Source organism: Saccopteryx bilineata, chromosome 5 (assembly GCF_036850765.1).
Source record: "Saccopteryx bilineata isolate mSacBil1 chromosome 5, mSacBil1_pri_phased_curated, whole genome shotgun sequence".
NCBI classification, from domain to species: Eukaryota; Metazoa; Chordata; class Mammalia; order Chiroptera; family Emballonuridae; genus Saccopteryx; species Saccopteryx bilineata.
Window position 1 is genome coordinate 206,126,025 of NC_089494.1, and position 21,454 is coordinate 206,147,478.

Consider the following 21,454-nt stretch of genomic DNA (forward strand, 5'->3'; position numbering starts at 1 on the left):
TCTCATTTCCTAATCAATACATTGAAGAATTCCTCTCTTTTTACTCTTAATTGTAGAGTGCAGAAAACCCCACCATACATATCATCTTAACTTGACACCAAAGGATAGAAGAAACTTGCCTCTGGTCTTTCTGGGGAACCTAGTGGTAGTGTAAACAATCCAGCCCCACAGTTTAACAGCCTTTTGCAACCTAATCAGGCAAGTGAGGTGGGGGGGTTGGGCAGACTGTCAGCTTACAGCCAATTCTCTATACCTCTGTCCCTCAAAATCTAAACTCCAAAAACCCTGTTGGTATTTTGGTCCCTAACAGGCACATATTTCTCTGGAATACCATAGGGTGCACCTGGAAATCTTCTAGGGCGCACCCTTTGAGAACCACTGGTGTAAATGTACCACAACTTTTTCATCCACTCATCTACTAGTGAGCTCTTGGATTGTTTCCTAATCTTGGCAATTGTATATAACACAGCAGTGAACATAGGAGTGCACATACTCTTTTGAATTAGTGTTTTGGGTTTCTTTGGGTAAATTTCCAGAAGTGGAATTGCTGAGTTTCTTTCTGCGAAAAAAAAATTTTTTTTTTGGCTTATCAGCCATTTTCAGAACCATTCATTTTTATCAACCTTTTCATTATTTTAAATTAACATTTTATATATTTATTTAATCATGTATTCATTAAATGATTACTATTTGCTTTGTGACAAGTACTATGCTAGTCAAAATTAATACAGAGATAGACAAGACAGTTACTAATCCCACTCAGCTCATATCTAGTAGGAAAAGTAAGCATATTAGAAAATCGCAATATGATATATAAGATAGATAGTCATTAAGATAAATAAGGCAGGCCCTGGCCGGTTGGCTCAGCGGTAGAGCGTCGGCCTAGCGTGCGGAGGACCCGGGTTCGATTTCCGGCCAGGGCACACAGGAGAAGCGTCCATTTGCTTCTCCACCCCTCCGCCGTGCTTTCCTCTCTGTCTCTCTCTTCCCCTCCCGCAGCCAAGGCTCCATTGGAGCAAAGATGGCCCGGGCGCTGGGCATGGCTCTGTGGCCTCTGCCTCAGGCGCTAGAGGGGCTCTGGTCGCAATATGGCGACGCCCAGGATGGGCAGAGCATCGCCCCCTGGTGGGCAGAGCGTAGCCCCTGGTGGGCGTGCCGGGTGGATCCCGGTCGGGCGCATGCGGGAGTCTGTCTGACTGTCTCTCCCTGTTTCCAGCTTCAGAAAAATTAAAAAAAAAAAAAAAAAAAAAAAAAAGATAAATAAGGCAAAAGATAAGAGAGATACAGAGCTTATGGAGATGGGGAGTTAAAGAATTGATTGAGACAGGATAGTAGAAAGAAGTCATTATCAAATGTATAGAAAACATGACCTATGTTTTTCTTTGGGGCTGTTAATATAGTTGATAAGGGTACAATCAAAATGAGACTACTCTGAATCTTCTTATTAGGATACATAAATAATTTTGTAGCATTCTCTGTGCTGTAATATTTTTTGAGTTTAAAATGAAAAACAGTATTCAGCCTGCTTACTTCAAAGGTAGTTACAAGAACGGGTAGGTACTTTGTAAACTATTAAGTGACTTGGGCATATTTTTATTATCATGTTTTTCTCTTTCTGTAGTCCTTTGTAATTTTAGTATTTCTCCCTTACTGGGTTTATTATGTTGTATGTGTTGGATTTAAAACTGTATTTCCTACTTCAGGGTGCTGAGGCATACATAACATGCTTAGAAGGTATAGTGTTGGCTGATGGTTTGAAGCAGATTCTTTTGGTTATCATCATGAGGAAACGAGAGAAGAATGTTTTTGCTTCATAAAAGCTGCCAATTTTAGAGTAGAAATTTTGAGGAGACCCTCAATAGAAGACTGAAATGTATGAAGTCTGATAGAGGTTGAATCTCATGAATAATTTGAGTTTGATACATTAGATAGGGAATCATCTACTTGTAAAATAAGCATCTACATGGTTATGACTATTTTCCTTTGTAATATCTATTATAACAAAGCCAGTTAAATGTTTTTTATTGATATAGGTATATTACCAGCATGTTATTTTAAGTAAATGAATTAAGAGAATTTAAATGAAAAGGTATTTATTTGGACTAATTTTCATTGATTTGTACATACCTTCTTTAGGCTTCTTATATTGAGCTTCTGATATTACTTGTATCTCTTATAAGATTGCTGCATTTGGAAAAATTGCCTTTAATTTGAAATTTGTTACCCATACTCATACACAGATTTCCTTGAAACACCATAATATAAAAAAAGTACTGATAACATTGAGATATCTAATATCAAGCTCTTTTTCCATTTGCCACTGTTTCTTTCTGAAGGAAGATAATACAGAAAAATTTTATTTCATTCATGATTTTGAGAGAAAAATCTAAAATACCTTGATAATTTATAGGTAGTTCAAGATTTTGACTAAAAATTATACCTATTATCTAGAAAACTTGAAACAACTGATATTTTGAAAATCGATGCTAGAATTTTTATAAATACTATGAATTATTTAAGAGATGAATGCATAGAAACACTAAAATGCATCATTTGGATTTATTTACTTCCTCAACTCTTTTTGCCTAGATAGTAACATTTATCCAGCAACAGATAAAGACTGGGTGTGATACATTATTACATTCTACCTCTTTTGAGCAGTACTGAATACTTGTTGATATCATATTAGCTAAAACTATACAATACCATACTATTTGGAATTCAGCACAAAATACACTACCTTGCCTTTATTCAAGTCTTTGGAGAGAGAATACTGTGCAAAAGAAGACAGTTTTGAAGCTAGGTCACTCTCATATTTATGTAGCTAAGTGATATTGAATGATTCTCTTACCCTTTCTGGGCTTATTTTCTCATTTGTGTATATTTGTATATTACCTTGTAAGGTAATTTCTTGATATACAAGATAACAAAGTCAGAAATTAGCTGTAGAACGGACTTACTCCCTGTACTCATTCCCAAAGTCTCACTTTTCTAAAACCAGTGTACCTGACAATTCCTGATCTTCAGTGATGACAGTATTTTCCCTTCATTGAAAACAGTGGTATAGAGTAGGTAACAATAAATGGAAAACATAGTACAGTAATTACTATTTCAGCAAATAGTAATTTTTTTAGGGCTGTTAAAAAAAAAGTGCTGTAAAAAAATTTCATCCATTGTGATTAAAGGGTCAGATATGGTTTAGTGAAGACTAGGGTACAGATTAACAATATCTGGAGAATTAGAATACAATAAAATATTTTTTTAATTATAGTCATTCTAGTTTAATCTTTGGGGATTCAGAAGGCACTTCAAGATTTGGCAGTACCTTTTGGTCATCACTATAAACATTATTTTTTTTGGTAGATGCATAGAGATACCAGAAATAAGTTTGGATTGATTAAAATGCTTTTGCTTCATTTTTACCTCAATAAGTATTATCTTCAATCTAAAGTATATAGGCACATATATGTATATATTTGTATGTATGTGTATGGAGAGACTTATTATAGATAAGTTATTTAAACTCAGAAATTAATTTTTTTTTCATGTTTTATTCTATAGACTTAACAGTTAGTAGAAATGGGGTCTTGCATCCAGTTACACCATTTTTGTAAATTTTAAGTGGAGAAAAATGAAACTAGACCTAGACTGGTCTTGCTTGCTCTTCCTGAGGTTAGCAGTTTTAGGACACTGTGAAGAGGCAGTCTCTTCTGAGAGGGTTGGGAACTAGTTGGGCATGGTGTACTAGTTAGTCTTTGCTGTATTGCCTCTGCTTTCTAACTTGCTTCCAGTCTCACAGGTGTCAGGTAAGGCCAAGTTTTTGCATTTCCTTCCTACAGGTAGTTTTGTTCTTGAGAAGAGGGCATTCAGGGGTTATAGTATCACCCTCAAATGACCTTTTCTGATAATCCTGTCTTGTTGGTTTCTCAGTTATTTCCTCTGTTTTATGTGGTGCTTGCATTTAGAATTTGTCTATGTGATTGATTGATTGACTGATTTTTAGAAATGAAATTAAATGGGGTGACAATGGTCTATAGCAGAGGTAGTCAACCTTTTTATACCTACCACCCACTTTTGTATCTCTGTTAGTAGTAAAATTTTCTAACTGCCCACCGGTTCCACAGTAATGGTGATTTATAAAATAGGGAAGTAACTTTACTTTATAAAATTTATAAAGCAGAGTTACAGCAAGTTAAAGCATATAATAATAACTACTTACCAAGTACTTTATGTCATATTTTCGCTGTTTGGCAGAATAAATCTTTATAAAACAAACTTATTATAGTTAAATCTATCTTTTTATACTTTGGTTGCTCTGCTACCGCCTACCATGAAAGCTGAAACGCCCACTAGTGGGCGGTAGGGACCAGGTTGATTACCACTGGTCTATAGGAACACATAGGTTTCAAGTGTACATGTCTATAACATTTGAACTGTTCATTGTGTTGTGTGTCCATCACCCGAAGTCAAATAATTTTCCATCACTGTATATTTGACTCTCCTTATTCTCCTTCCCCCAAACCCCCTCCCTCTGGTAACCACTTCACTTTTGTCTATGTCCATGAGTCTCGGTTTTACATCCCACCTATGTGTAAAATCATATAGTTCTTAGCCTGTCTCATTTACTTTAGTTTGTTTAGCATAGAATTCTCAAGGTCCATCAATGTTATCACAAATGGCAATACAGTCATCATTTCTTATGCCTGAGTAGTATTCCATTGTATATATATACCACATCTTCTTTATTTAATCCTCTATCGAGGGACACTTTAGTTGTTTTTAAGTCTTGGCCACTGTGAGTAATACTGCAATGAACATAGGTGGTGCATATGTGTCTGTGTGCAGATGTTTTTGTTTTTCAGGTAGATACATAGTAGAGGGATTGCAGGGTCATATGGTAGCTCTGTTCTTAATTTCTTGAGGTATCCACTATAGTGGCTTCCATAGTGGCTGTACCAGTTTACATTCCCACCAGTAGTGAATTAGGGTTCTTTTTTCTCCACAACTTCTCCAACACTTGTTATTACTGTCTACCTATGTGATTTTTTTAAAAAAATTGTGATTTCTGGTTTCTAATGTCAACTTTATCATTAATTTAGTCCTGAACATAAAATTAATTGCTTTGTACTATAGTTTTTGTACCTCTACATTAAGGATAATAGTAACAGTTCCACCTAACTTCAAAGGCTTTTCAGAGGCTTTCAGTGGTTAAAGATTTATACAAATATAGGTAGAATGGTGTATATTCACTTTCCTTTCTTAGTTATCCAGTTTCTAAGCTTATCTTTTCTAGTAAATTATTTTCTCACACTCCCATTATTACTTAAAGGGACCCAAAACACATAGTATCTTAGAGTACTGAATATACAATAAAAACTTGGAGCTGGGATATGATCCAGAAAGGGTCACAGCTACCTTTTGTGTAGTTATGCTCTTCTTGGCTATGTACTACATTGTTCCTTTTGGCTCATAAATGAGAACTCAGGGAGGGAATATTACTTGTCTTTTCTTATTTAGTTGACATACAAGATTGCATTAGTTTCAGATGTATAATATAGTGATTTGACATTTATATACCTTACAAAGTGATCACCACAGGAAGGCTAGTAACCACCTGTCACTGTGCAGTAATATTATGCTAATAATTAACTGTATTGCTTCTGCTGTGCATTAACTGGCAGTTTGTACTTCTTATTTTTCTTCCCCTTTTCTGCCCAGTTCCCTCCCTCCCACCATTGTCCCCTCTGGCAGCCATCAGTTTGTTCTCTGTATCTATGTTTGTTTGGTTTTGTTTGTGCATTTTGTCCACATATAAGTGAAATTTGACAGTATTATTTTGATTGCTCATAGTTTGTGTGCACTGTCCTTTCTCTAGCATTAATTTAATCACATCACAGCTAATAAAGTTACTTTTACACAAGTTAATAAGACATTGGGTTATTTCTTTGTGCTGTTTGAAGGGCTATTTTGGACATGTTTTCCCTATATTTGAAACAATCAACCTAATAATTTTTTTCAAATCATATAAGAAGAGTGGGGTCTTTTTGTTTATTTTTTGGTCATTTCAATATTGATTACATATGATCTCATATCCATTTGACCATGTGTGAAATAAGATTTTTAAAAAGGTGAATATATAGAAGAATTCTTAGACTAAAATAGCATCAGGAATGATACTTACAGTGTCTGTGTACTTGCTACAGAGTAGGAATTATAAAATGATTGAAATATAGAGGCAAGTAAGATTTTACATATTACCAAGACTTGATGAGTAGAAAGTAACTATAAACCAGTACATCATATTTAAAAGAAACATCTAATAGATGGAATGGAGGAAAACCTCTATATGTTAAAATATCACCTGTATGGAAATCTGTTAGAAAGTAGAAGCAGCCTGACCAGGCGGTGACGCAATAGATAGAGCAAGAAAAAAAGAAAGTAGAAGCAGATTGGACTACATTTGGTTGTGTATACACGGGGAAGTAAGATGTAGTGTTAAGATGGATATGGATAGAATATGGAATGATTTCTTACTGTATTACAAATGTATTATAATCATAAATGTAGTATAAAATAAAAACAAACAATATAAGTTATAGGAGATTACAGCTACCTGTACCATTGCTAGAAATTTCATTTTCTGTACTTTTCAAGAAGTATAGCTGTGTTCTTATTTAATTCTTACTAGAAAGAAGGAACACTCTTTGGTCCTTAGTTCTCAACTATCCTTTTGGTTCTTTAACTATAGTCATGCACCATATAACAATGTTCCTGTCAGTGATGGACCGCATATATGACAGTTTTCCTATAGATTATAATGTAACTGAAAGTTTCTATCACTTACTGATGTTGTAGCTGATATAAAGTAGTGCAGTGCACTACTCACATGCTTATGGTGATGTTGGTGTAAATAAATCTACTGCACTGCCAGTTGTGTAAAAGTATATAGCACATACAATTATGTACAGTACATAATACTTGATAATGACAGTAAATTACTATGTTACTGGTTTATGTATTTACTATATTATAGTTTTGATCATTATTTTAGAATGTGCTTTTTGTACTTACAAAAAAAACCATTTGCTGTAAACCAGTATGCAGCAGCAGCTTCATACATCTCATGTTTACCATTTTCTTGATAACATTTTTTTCTTGTTCTTGATTTAATCTTGTATCATTTCATGCAGTATCATGCTGTTCAGACTTATAGCCTGTACCATGTCATTTAGGTTTGTGTAAGTACACTCTATGGTGTTCACACAATGATGAAGATGCCTAACTATGCATTTCTCGAATGTATCACTGTTGCTAAGCACTGCATGACATGGCGAAGCTGAAATGATAAGACCCGTTCGTGTTTCTAAGTGCCAAAGAAAGGAATGTTAGTTATAATGACATATGTACTCTGTTTAGGAAAGCTAGTTTTGTTTTTCTGAACTTTTGAAATCAAAGACATTAGCAGATACCTTAAGATGATTGGGAAGTTTTAAAAGTACAAAGTTAGAGAATGCGATAATAAATTATACTAAGGAGGAAGAAAGTTGGAGGGATAGTTTGAGGCATCTAATAAACCAAATAATTGTTCTGGATTCATTTGAAAGGGATGTGTTTTTTTAAGAAGAAAAGTCAGTAACCAAGCATGTATTTTTTAATAAAGATTATAAACCTATAATTTTTGCCAAGTAAATTAAGAAAAAGCGAAGGTTTGGTGAAAATGGTAAGACAAAAGGAGGCTATTTTAAATAACATTATACACACCCACCAGCGTCCCTGAAGCCTGACTGGAACCTACACCCTCAGGGAAGATATACTAGCCTCATCCTCCCGACTCCACTAGAGGCTCTTTCAGTGACTGAGCCTGACAAGCATCCAGCAGGTAGAGGCAGCTGGAGGCAGATCTCAAGATACCTTGGGAGTTTAGCTAAACTGCTCCCTGCCCCAGTGGTGGTAAAAGTCAGACTTGGTGTGCAGCTTGGTCCTTCCTGCACTCACCGAAGCCCGGCAGAAGCAGCCACAAATTGTGGATCGATTGTAGCTCCAAACAAGTTGTTGAGGGCCAGTCACAAACGCATCTTACATTAGTCTGCACCAGGTTCCTTCCAACAGGCCTACAACCAACACACTGAGTAGCCAACTTCAGACAATGTTAGAGCATGATCCCAGTTAGCTTCACAAGCAGCATATCCAAAGGGGACACTTGTTCAGCACCAAATCTAGTGAGTTGAATTCCACTTCCTGTGGTCAGCCACCTGCACAGCATCTTGCAAATTTTATAGAGGTAGAACCTCACAGTCAGCTAGCCTGAGGGTTGATCCCACACACAATGGGCCAGTAGCAATCAAGACTCAATTACAACAGGAGGGCCCACATAACTCACACAAGGGAAATTCCTGAATCACCCAGCTCAGGTGATGAAGGAGATTGCACCACTGGATCCAACAGAACCACCTTACTACATATAGCCACCCCACAAAGACTGAGAATCGTAGCAGATCTAATATATAGAAACAAACACAAAGAGGCAGCCAAAATGGGGAAAAAAAGAAACAGGCCCCAAGTGAAGAACAGGAGAAATCTCTAGAAAAAGAGATAAATGAAATGGAGATAAGCAATTTATCAGATATAGTGTTTAAAGTGATGGTTATACGAAAGCTCAAGGAACAAAGTGAGAGCTTCAACAAAGAGATAGCTAGCTTTAAAAAAGGACATAGAAACCATATAAAGGAACTGGTCACAAATAAAGAATACACTATCTGACATAAAGCAGTGGAAGGAATAAATAGCAGGTTGGATATAGCAGAGGATAGAATCAGCAATTTGGAAGACAAAGGAGAAAAGAAACACCCAATCAGAGCAGCAAAAAGAAAAACATTTAAAAGAGTGAGGAGAGTGTAAGGGAACTTTGGGACAGCGTGAAGCGAAGCACAACAACATCCATATCGTAGGGGTACCAGAAGGAGAAAGAGATCGAGAACCTATTTGAAGAAATAATGACTGAAATTTTCTCTAACCTGATGAAGGAGAAAGTTACATAAGTCCAGGAAGCTCAAAGAATCCCAAACAAGATGACCTAAAGAGGCCCACACTAAGACACATCATAATTAAAATACCAAAAGTTAAAGACAAAGAGATAATCTTAAAAGCAGCAAGAGAAAAGCAGCTAGTTACCTACATTAGTATTCTCATAAGTCTGTCAGCAGATTTTTCAATAGAAGCATTTCAAACCAGAAGGGATTGGCCTGAAATATTTAAAGTGATGAAAAGCAGGGACCTATGACCAACACTACTTTACCAGCAAAAGATATCACTTAAAAACTGAAGGAGAGGCCCTGGCCGGTTGGCTCAGCGGTAGAGCAGTGGCCTGGCGTGCAAGAGTCCCAGGTTTGATTCCTGGCCAGGGCACACAGGAGAGGCACCCATTTGTTTCTCCACCCCTCCCCCTCTCCTTCCTCTCTGTCTCTCTCTTCCCCTCCCGCAGGGAGGCTCCATTGGAGCAAAGATGGCCCGGGTGCTGGGGATGGCTCTATGGCCTCTGCCTCAGGCGCTAGAATGACTCTGGACGCAACAGAGTGATGCCCCAGAGGGGCAAAGCCTCGCCCCCTGGTGGGCATGCCGGGTGGATCCCGGTTGGGCGCATGCGGGAGTCTGTCTGACTACCTTCCCGTTTCCAGCTTCGGAAAAATGGAAAAAAAAAACCACAAAAAAAAACTGAAGGAGAAATAACTTCCAGGCAAGAAAAAGCTTAAGGAGTTAGTTACCCCCAAACCAGTACTATAAGAAATGTTAAAGGGCTTGCTTAAAGAAAGAGAGGAAGGAGGAAGGAGGACTGAAGAGGGTAGATGAAGAGGAAGAAGAAGAAAACAGAGGAACATAGTTAAAAGAATAAAATGGTAATAAATACATGCATATCAATAAGTACATCAAATGTAAATGGCTTAAATGCTCTAATCAAAAGATATAGGGTAGCTGAATGGACAAGGCAACAAGACCCATACATATGCTGTCTACAAAAGACCCACCTCAGAACAAGAAAATAGACACATACTAAAAGTAAACACATGGAAAAAGATATTTCATGTGAATTGAAATGAAAGGAAAAGTTAGGCTAGCAGTATTTATATCTGACAAAATAGACTTGATAGACCTGTGTTGCCAGCCTGATAACCTCAGCTGACCTCACCTATAGCTTTGGAGCTGAAATGTCCTGTGAGAATTAAACCAGATTGGGCCACAATTCATAGACCTTCATCTTTTGCTTATATGATATATAATTAGATGTGAGCTATTTCTAGAAGTATATATTGTACTTGACCTTGGGTGAGGCAGCACTCTGCAACTATCGCAATTCCTGAAGTATTGATGAGGAATCTGGGCAGTGTACTTCTATGACCACCTTTTGCAAAGCTTTTGCAAATTTTAGGACTAATATGTATGAAGTACTTATCACAGGTCTCAATACAAAATAAACCCTCAATAATAAGCAGCTTTTATTAGTTTATTATCTGCTCTGTCCTACTGAGAATTTTATTTCCGAGAAGACAGATATATGTATATAAGATTTATAAAAACCAAAAAGCTGGCAGGAATATTTAATCTTTTGGAGAAGTGGAATGAAGCTTCACAGTGCACTTATATCTGAATGGATGAACTAATGTGTAGGAGCTCATGAAATGATACTTAACAGAAATTGATAAAGTCTGCTGCTCTTAGATTATTAAAGAAAGAGAGAGGGAGGAATAAAATCATTAGAGAGTACAGAAAAATATTTCTGTACAAAAATGTTCATAAAAGTAGATTTTGAAGAATATTTAATTTTATAGGGAAATGTATTTGGTAGAATGGTCATTAATAAGCCAAAATATAAACTTATGGATATTATCTTCAGTGTATAAAATATTTGTGCATGTATGGAGAAAAGTCTGAGGAATAAAATAGTTTACTTGTTATTGGGGATGTTAGGTTGCAGGTAAGTTTAATTTTTCCCCCTCATCCCCAAACCCCTATAATGAACATACATAGCTTAATAAAATCATTTTTCCCACTTGTTTGTTTTTAGCATCTGTAAATGAAGGACTGGAGAGACCTGGTTTAATAGTGTAAAAAAAAGTTTTAGATATATATTCATCATTTTATGGCTTATAACTAATATGACTGCCCCCAAAGTCTTTATTAATAAAAGTACAGTCCAAAATGAAGGCGGTAGTAGTGTATTTATGCCCAATTTTGGGTAGTGCATCTTTGCCTAAATTTGAATAACTGTCTCACACCATATATTATATAAGGAATTGATCATTTATTTTCTTGAAAAGACTTGGGAGCTATATTTAAAGTACAGTTGACCTGTGGACAACAAGGGTTTGAATTACACAGACCCAGTAATATGTGGATTTTTTTTTCTCTTCAGTAAATGTACATTAGGCCCTTTGTGTCCCTGGGTTTTATATTTGTGGATTTAATCAGTTTTCAAATAGTACTAACAGTATTCTCCCAATCCATGGTTGGGACAGTCTGGGGATGCAAAGGGCCAATTGTATTCATTGTTCTTTTTTAAGACTTAATCATCCCTGGATTTTGGTATCCATAGAGTTCCTGGAACCAATTTCCTGCAGATACTGAGGGGCAACTAAACTTTTGTGAGAATCAAAAATTATACAAGGGCTCTGGCCAGCTGGTTCAGTGGATAGAACGTTGGCCTGGCATATGGACATCCCAGGTCTGATTCCCTCCCTGTCAGGGCACACAAGAGAAGTGACCATCTGCTTCTCTTTCTCTCTTGCAGCCAGTGGCTCGGTTGGTCCAAGTGTCAGCCTCAGGTGCTAAAAACAGCTCAGTTGATTTGAGCATCAGTCCCAGACAGGCTGTCAGGTAGATCCTGATCAGGCTGCATACAGGAGTCTGTCTCACTATCTCCCCTCCTCTCTTTTAAAAAAGAAAGTTATATATGGATTTTCAACTGTGCTGGGGGTCGATGTCTCTATTCTCCATGTTGTTCAAGGGTCAACTAGAATGTCAAGTGGAAGAGAGATTAGATTTATTTTTTATTCCTTAAAGAAAAGATCTAGATCTAGGTATAACGGAAGAAGGATACAGGAAAACATTTTAGTACAGATACTTCTAATAATTAGATACCCCCCAACCCCCACCTAATAACGGTCGGATTTTGGTAGAATAAAATATTCCAGTTTTTGCCTGACCAGGCGGTGGTGCAGTGGATGGAGTGTTGGACTGGGATGTAGAGGACCCAGGTTCAAAACCTCGAAATGTCCACCTTGAGCACGGGCTGATCCAGCTTGATCGCAGGCTCATCTGGTTTGAGCAAGGAGTCACTGGCTTGAGTCCAAAGGTTGCTGACTTGAGCTCAAGGTTCTCTGGCTTGAGCAAGGGGTCACTTGCTCTTCTGTAGCCCCTGGTCAAGGCACATATGAGAAAGCAATCAATGGACAGCTAAAGGTTCTACAACAGAGAATTGATGCTTCTCATTTCTCTCTCTTCCTGTCTTGTCTATCTCCCTATCTGTCCCTCTCTCTGCCTTTCTCTGTGTCTCTGTGACACACACCACACACACGCGTGTGCGTGCACACACACACACACACACACACATAATCCAGTACTAAAAATATTACTATTAAGAATTTTCAGAGTTTCTCACAGAATTCGGTGTCCTATAAATAAACATCAAGAGTTTTATAAATATATTTATAAGATATTTCAAAAATTAAATACATAACTAATTTAAAAATAACAGGTACATTCAAATGTCTTAAATACCAAATTTTAACACTTTGGAAATCAATAACTTATTACTATTGTACTTAGTTGACTTGTTTTGGTACAGACCTCTGAACTGAGTTTTTGCCTGCTGTGTTTTCTGAGTTCTAGGCCAGTTATTTACCACTTGTATCTGTGTGTCTATGTGAATCAGGATTTTTATTAATACTGTGTAACCAAAAGAAAATGCATAAATAAATTGGACTGAGACTGACTGATGTAAGACTGTAATTACCATCTCTGCTCTCAGATTTTTATATTCATCAAAACAGATTCATTGTTTTAAATAATTGATTTATTTAAACATAATACTGCTTTGACCTGTTTTGTATATAGGAATCCAGCCAGAAATTGTTTGATAAAGATATTCTACTATTTAAAGATATTTGAAAACATCTGATATGAAGGATGGTCAGTTTTTACCTATAGAACATACGAATCTTTCAATTTCTCTTTAATTCGCTTGCCTTAGTCAAAGCCATCATCACCTGTCATCCAAACAACTCCAGAAACTTTCTAATTGATCTCACTATTACTACTCTGGCTCCTGGAATTCATTCTTCACAAAGCAGCTAGAGTGATCTTAAAATATATAAATATAATATTATGTACTTGTTTGGAACCCTTTTATTCCTCTTCCTGTTATCTCCAATATCATTTTATACCTTTTTATTTTCCAACATGTAAATGAACAAAGCTCTTAGCTGGCTCAGGGCATTTCACTTCTTTAATGCTTGTAATCCCTGTTCTTTATGCTTATAACTCAGCTAACTCCTCATCCTTCATGTTTCTTTTTAAAGGTGACCTCTTTAAAGTAGAGGGTGAAAACTATACTCCCTTTAACTTCTCTAGGTTAGAATTTGGCACGTGACCTAACCTTGTATTCTTATAAACTCATCTGAGACATTCAGAATTGGAGCAGGATAAAGAGTATTGTTTCATCTAACACAGTGTCCTGTGGCATAGTAAGATTTTAGTAAATATTTTTGAGGGGATGTGTGCATAATTCTCTTTCAAAGCTAGAAGGTAGATAAGGTAGGAACCTGTTATAAGAACAAAGGTCTTCTTTCCATTTAACACCTAATGAAACATAGACAGTATATTTAATAGGTTTTGGTTGTTTATAAATATTCCACAAACTTAGTAAAAAAAAGTAGGCAGACGAGGGTAAGTAGCTTGACCAAAATCATATTGATGTTAAATGTCAGTGCTAGACTGAGTTCTGTTAAGCCCTACAACTCTACAGTACTTAATTTAGCTCTAAGAAAATATAAGGTCTACCGGAAAGTTCTGTTCGTTTCTGTCACAACAAGTTTCAAGACATAAGCACGTTTATTTGGTGCATGTGTGCCTCTCTATTTTTATCACTTAATATATACATACTGATGTAGCAAATTAACTAAAACAAAGTTGATTCACGTTAGTCTTATGTGTGAAGCGATAGTGTACCCATGGCTACTGATAAAGTTCATTTACGCCACTGTAATTTTTACGAATTTCAACAAGGAAGAAATGCTACAGAAGCATGTAGAAATTTATTGAAAATGTTTGGTGAAGGTACAGTTTCTGATAGGGCATGCAGAAGATGGTTCGGAAAATTTGAAACAGGTGGTTTCGACCTTTCTGATAAGCCACGTTCTGGGCGACCATCTTTGATCGATGATGATGTTGTTAAGACCATGTTGGAGCAAGATCCTTTTCTGACAACATCGGAGATTGCAGAAAGGCTTAATTTAGCTCAGCAAACCATTTCGGACCATATTCGGAAGATAGGATTGGTGTGGAAATATTCCAGATGGGTGCCACATGAATTAAGTCAGAAGAATTTGGATGATCGAGTCGTCATATGCACATCTCTGCTTGCTCGGAACAAAATTGAGCCCTTCTTGAACCGAATGATAACTGGGGATGAAAAGTGGATTACCTACGAAAACATCTTAAGGAAAAGGGCATATTGTGAACCCAGAAAACCTAGCCCTTCCACCTCTAAACCAAATTTGACTCTGAATAAGAGAATGTTGTGTATATGGTGGGACATTCGAAGACCAATACATTATGAGCTTTTAAAACCGAACGAAAAGCTCAATTCAGAGAAGTATTGTCAGCAACTGGATAATTTAAAGACAGCAGTCCAAGAAAAGAGGCCAGCGATGTTCAATAGGAAGAACATCATACTACATCATAGTAATGCCAGGCCACATGCTGCTTTGGGGATTCGTCAAAAAATTGCAGAACGAGGCTGGGAAATTCTGTCACATCCACCATATTCCCCGGACTTAGCACCCTCCAACTATCACTTGCTTTTGTCCTTACAAAATTTTTTGAAGGGCAAAAAATTCAAAAATGAAGAAGATATCAAACAAGCACTTGTTCAATTTTTCGCATCAAAAGATAAAACATTTTTCAAAAATGGGATATACAAATTGCTCTCACGCTGGCAAGAAATCATTAATAATGGCAATTATATTATTTAATAAAGTTTGTTGACGGTAGGAAAATTTGTATTTTGTTTTATTCCAAAAACGGACAGAACTTTCCAGTAGACCGTATACTATTAGTGTAGAGGCTATAATCACAGAGAGAGCCATTTTTCTTCATATAGAATCTATTTCTCTAAACACTTACATACACTTAATTCCAGCACTCTAAAAAGCCAGATGGAAAAATCACTTCTCGTTAGCTGAGATAAGGATGTGTCTCTGCATTCTCTTGACACATATTTTGAAGTGGTGAGAATAAAACTACAAACAGAGTAGGTAGATTTTATTCTGTTCTTTCTCATTAACGTGCTGATTCAGTTAAGGTTCTGTTTACCTTTAAATACCGGAAAATCATAATAGTAGCTTAAAAAATGGGAGAAGGGTCATTTTCGTACACAAGAAATCTAGAAATGGCAGTCAGAACTGGTTCAGTTGCTTCCTCATCCATAGTGGTTTGGCTTTTGCCCTCCTGCTTCTTATCACATCTTTCACAGAGGTGTAAAAGGACAAAGGGATTTAAATGCCATTATTAGTAGATGGTACTTACAAGAAAGTTTTATGGTAATCAGAGTTCTTACATCACATTGCCAGAGCTGTATCAAATGACCCCTTTGTCTAGAAAATGATTAGGGAGGCAGTGAATAGAGTCTGTATTTTGTACTCCCTTCATTTAATGTCTTCTACCTAGGTAGTCCAAGTACCTAATATAATAATAATGCATTATACTTTGTAGATTTACATTGGTGCAGAAGCATACAGTGGAATTTAACCAAGTGGCAATGGCTAATTCAGATGGATCCGAAGCTATGTTGAACAGAGTGATGACAAAGGATAACATTGGTGTTGCTGTGGTATTAGAGGTCCACAAAGAACTATTTGGAGCAGGTGAGTGCAGTTTAAAATATTCTTACTAAAAATAAACACCATTCCATGTTTTCCCATCTCAAACTTAAGTACAGATAATCTTGCTGTTCTTGATTGCACAGTTACTTTCTTGTCTTTTGTGGAAAGTTGAGGGAGATTGGCAGGAAAATAGCACTTATTATGTTTAAGAAGCATATATTTCGGCCTGACCTGTGGTGGCGCAGTGGATAAAGCGTCGACCTGGAAATGCTGAGGTCACCGGTTCGAAACCCTGGGCTTGCCTGGTCAAGGCACATATGGGAGTTGATGCTTCCAGCTCCTCCCCTCTGTCTCTCTCTCTCTCTCTCTCTCTCTTTCTCTCTGTCTCTCTCTCTCCTCTCTAAAATGAATAAATAAAATAATTTAAAAAAATTAAAAAAAAAAGAACCATATATTTCTTGGGATATTAGTAAAGATATTTAGTGTGCCATTAATTCCAAAAGATTATTTGAAATAGAAAATAGTTTAGTTAGGCTGAATTTGTAAATTATGATGACTTGTTTCTATTCTTAGCCATATTTTTAGCTTCTTGAGAGTGAAAAGAAAGCTTTTGTCTTTAAGATTAAGTACTTAGCACATTTTCTCTAATTTCTTAGTTATATCTCAGTTATTGTCAGGTTAAGAGCTAGATCTTTTATCTATCTGCTACTTTTATATTTTGAATTTTTTATAGCTTGCATCAAAGTCAGAAACTGATTATGTGCTCTGCATATCTAGACCTTTCTTCTCCCTTTCTACTGTTACCTTTAAGCGTTTCATTGTTTATTTAACTATACTTTAGGCAAGAGTAAGGAGAAGCTATAAGAACACATTTGGGCTTTTATTTATAATTTTCTTTTTTACTTGCTAGCTGTAAAAGAAAAGATTTTTTGCTTTGAGTATTTATTTTAATTCTTCAAAGACCGTGCATATCTGTCAGACCTCCTTTTTTCACCATTATTCAGTTGATCCATCATTAAAGACAACCAGTTTTTGATAGGACACTTTAAATTTTTTTCCTTTTTAGCCTCTCTATTTTAGTCTCATTTTTAGTCTCATTCTTCTCAAAAGTTTGGTACGTTTTTTTGTTTGTTTTTGTTAATGTGAAAATTAAATTTCTTTTGGAGTTTTGTTCTTCTGATTTGCAGAAGAGCAACTAAATTATACATTGGACATGTTCACATTCTGAAACGTGTCACTCTTATACTCCTAGAAGAAGAGGTAGTATTATTGAAGTGCTTATAACCCCTTTGAAGGGGCAAGCTTTTAATATTTAATACAGTGGATATTTATTTAAGCTACAGCCAAAAATGACACTATAAATCTTCTAGGAAAGTAAGAGAGCTTAGAGAATTTTGGCTGCAAGTTTTTATTCTGTGATCAAATTGCTTTTTAAAATGATTATTTGTGTCACATGTAACAGATATTTCAGTTACTTGTTTACACAAAATCATAGATAATTACAGCTTGGTAAGACAGAAGGGAACTTTACAAAAATAATAGACTTAGAAAATTAGGTATTTTCTGCAGGGTTGGGTTTATTTTTTTCACTATAAAAATGTAAGAGACATTTCTATAGAAATTTCTGTAGAAAAATTAATTTTGTATGTTCACTAATTTTCCAAAATTACTAAAGTATATAAATAAAAAGTGAGAGTGCACCTAGTTCATAATCTGTAGGACTAGCTCTTGTTCATTTCTTTATATGTTATTAACATAAAGGATATATGTATATAGTTTAATTAAATGGCTTCATACCATGTATATTGAGCTTTATGCTTTACATGTTAACTAAGTTTAATTTTCATATTTTTAAATGTAAACTATATTAATATTTATTTTGACAAAATTAAAGAAGAGAATTTTAAGGGAAAAAAAGAATTGTAGAGATATTCTAGTTGAATATCATCATTGTTCAGATGAACCTAAGCACCAAAGAGGAATGGGCCCAAGACCACACAAAATAATTAGTAAGAAAACCAGTTATAAAACCCAAGTGTCCAGACTTTGAGAGCACACTATTACCTGATTTTTATTTTTTAAATTATCTTATCTGGTGTAATGTATGAATTTGTTTTGCTAGGAAATTTACTTCCTTGTTTTATTTTGTATAGGTTAATATAATGTTACTGCTTATTACTACTGACCTATCACTGGTGCACTCAGGAAATGCAAGGTGAATGAGTATTGGGCAGAAGGAATAATTTAAATAAGGTTGGGGTAACTTAACTGAAAACCTGCCTCAGTTACATTGATATTTAAATGACAGAAGTATTTTAAGTTCTTGTTTACACTAGGAAGTCAGCAAATTAAAGTTTTATAATCAAATACTGATTAACATCTTGGTATAATTCTTAACTTGGTCATGTAGAGCATCAAACTTTCTGTAAAGATTTAGATACTATTTTAGACCCTGGGGGCCACATATGGTCTCAAGGGCAGTCCTAAAAAATTTTTTTGTAGAATTCTCTGAAACTGTAAAACCAGTCTGACCAGGTGGTTGTACAGTGGATAGAGCCTTGACCTGGGATGCTGAGGAACCAGATTCTAAACCCTGAGGTTGCTGGCTTGAGCTTGGGCTCATCTGGCTTTAGTGCAGGCTCACCAGCTTGAGTGCAGAGTTGCAGGCTTGAGTGTGGGGTCATGGACATGACCCCATGTTCACTGACTTGAGCCAAAAGGTCGCTGGCTTGAAGCCCAAAGTCATTGGTTTGAGGCCAAGGTCACTGGCTTGAGCAAGGGGTCACTAGCTCAGCTGGAACTCCCCTGGTCAAGACATATATGAGAAAGTAATCAATGAACAACTAAGGTGCCACAACTATGAGTTGATACTTCTTATCTCTCTCCCTTTCTCTGTCCTTGTCTGTCTGTCTTTGTCTGTCTGTCTCTTTCTCGCTAAAAAAAAAAAAAAAGGGTAAAACCAACCTTTGCTCATACAGGCTGTATAAAAACAGGTGGTGGGCCAGATTTAACTGCAGCTGCAGTTTGTTGACCCCAGTCTAGAGGAGTAATTCCTATGTTGGAATTACCAAAGTCTCATTTTAGCTTCTAAGAATTCTATACCTTATGAGATATAAATTAATGGGGAAGATGTAAGTTAATGGAAAAGAATAAAAAAGTGTCTGTAGGTCTGCAGAGAAAACCTTAAGATACTGCTTTTTTGATACATAGAGCATAATTTTGTCCTCCTTTTTCTAATATTTAAATTTAGGTATGAAGCCTATTCATGCTGCAGACAAACAACTGCTAATAGTGGCAAATGCCCACATGCATTGGGACCCAGAGTATTCAGATGTGAAACTCATTCAGACCATGATGTTTGTCTCAGAGGTTAAAAACATTCTGGAGAAAGCCTCTAGTAGGCCTGGCAGCCCAACCGCAGATCCTAATTCCATCCCGCTGGTGCTATGTGCAGATCTTAACTCATTGCCAGATTCAGGTATTTATAACATCATTTCCTTATTGCTTTCAGTTTTGCTTTTATTTCTGATTGAAAGGCCAGCTATATAGCTCTTAACTTTTGAGTAGAGAATTTCTCTTCTAAATTAGGGAGTGTATGTAAGAGTCCTAGGAATGGGACATAGGGTAATCGAAGAGAGTTTAGAAAAGAATTATTTCCAAAAGTCTGTGCCGAGCTTTAAGGGGCACAAAACAATGAATAATGCAGTACTCTGCCACTAGAGTTAGGGACCCTTTACCATCCCTCTATCGGGGAAAGTGGTAGAACTGTTATCAGAACTTGGAATTAGTAATTATAAGCAAAGGTCCATCTAATAGGGGTGATGGCTTTAAATATAGTGATGTGGTTAATTTCTGGCAAACCAATAAAAAGGGAGCCAGTGGACTATATATCCCTACATCAACCTGTTCATGTCCTCTGCTCTCCTGCCAATGCTGCCCATTGACATATCTAACTAGAAGCTGCAGCAATAGGTGTGGTTTGCAGTTGATGCAGTCAAGGTCAGCCTCCTGATGCACAGAGTATAGTAGAGATGGATGATCTGAAGAGGCATCCAGAAAATATTAAGCATAGAAAGTTATCTAACTTAATACCACTGGCAAGTTTTAAATGAATTCATTAATGTTATTTGAATACTCTTTAAAAAACAGGGGTCCCCAAACTACGGCCCGCGGGCCGCATGCGGCCCCCTGAGGCCATTTATCAGGCCCCCCGCAGCACTTCTGGAAGGGGCATCACCATCTCATTAGCCAAAAGCAGGCCCATAGTTCCCATTGAAATACTGGTCAGTTTGTTGATTTAAATTTACTTGTTCTTTATTTTAAATATTGTATTTGTTTCCGTTTTGTTTTTTTACTTTAAAATAAGATATTTGCAGTGTACATAGGGATTTGTTCATAGTTTTTTTTATAGTCCGGCCCTCCAACGGTCTGAGGAACAGTGAACTGGCCCCCTGTGTAAAAAGTTTGGGGACCCCTGCTTTAAAAGGTACAGAAGCATGATTAGAATCCTAGGATATCACTCAATAAATATAAAATAACCCAAATGCCTGTACTGGGAATATGTATAGAAGTTACAAATCTAAAAAGCATTTTAAAATTTTCTCCTGAGCTAATTGATGCTGAAATTATCCTTTCCCAAATATTTGTCTTTACCCCTAGCCCCATTGGTACCTAACCATATCCTCTCTTCCTAATTCTTTTTTTAGTTTTGTTGCTCTCAAGTACAAATTTCTCCTATCTCACTTGATTTGTTTAAGCCAATGAACTATCATTTGACACCACGGCATAATGAGCTTTGTCTGGAGCCAGACTGTCAGTTCTATCAGTTATGAGCTATGCAACCTATGACTAAATTCCTTATTTTATAATAAGGGGATAATTATTTTATCCACCTCATAGAGTTGTTTGTGAGGTTTAAGTGTCAAAGCTCTTAGAAGAATGCCTGGCATGTAATAAATAGTAGTGGTAGCTCATTTCAGTTTTTGACAGTGTGGATAATGTGCTTATCATTTACTCATTATATATTGCTGTCATTTTGATCACATATAGAAAGAGATGGCTAACAGTATTCACTAATCATAGGAAGGGTTGTGATTTTTTTTCATGTTTTCTTCATAGAAACCATGTATTTTTTTTATGCTTCTACTCTCTTTGCCTTTTTAGACAAATCTAATATTTTTGACTGAGTGGCATATCTCTAGTATATAATATCCTTTTATAATGTCAGACTGATAAAAAAAATTACTGTAGCTCAAAATAAAGAGTGATGTTGTCTAGCTAAAACGACATTGAAATGTTGAAAATGCAAAGTCTATTTTTGTTTGAAATGATTTTTTTAATTGTCTGTACTGTATTTTACA

The 21,454-nt window shown here is 36.2% G+C and overlaps 1 protein-coding gene across 3 annotated transcripts in view; it reads left to right on the forward strand.

Moving 5' to 3' along the window:
- The window catches only part of CNOT6L (CCR4-NOT transcription complex subunit 6 like), a 128,454-nt gene that overhangs the window by 94,530 nt on the left and 12,470 nt on the right, over positions 1–21,454 (forward strand). For all 3 annotated transcript variants that reach the window (XM_066233380.1, XM_066233378.1, XM_066233379.1), the window contains exons 9-10: positions 15,985–16,136; positions 19,345–19,572. In XM_066233380.1, the coding sequence (XP_066089477.1) occupies positions 15,985–16,136; positions 19,345–19,572 (380 nt within the window). The remainder of the gene's footprint in view (positions 1–15,984; positions 16,137–19,344; positions 19,573–21,454) is intronic.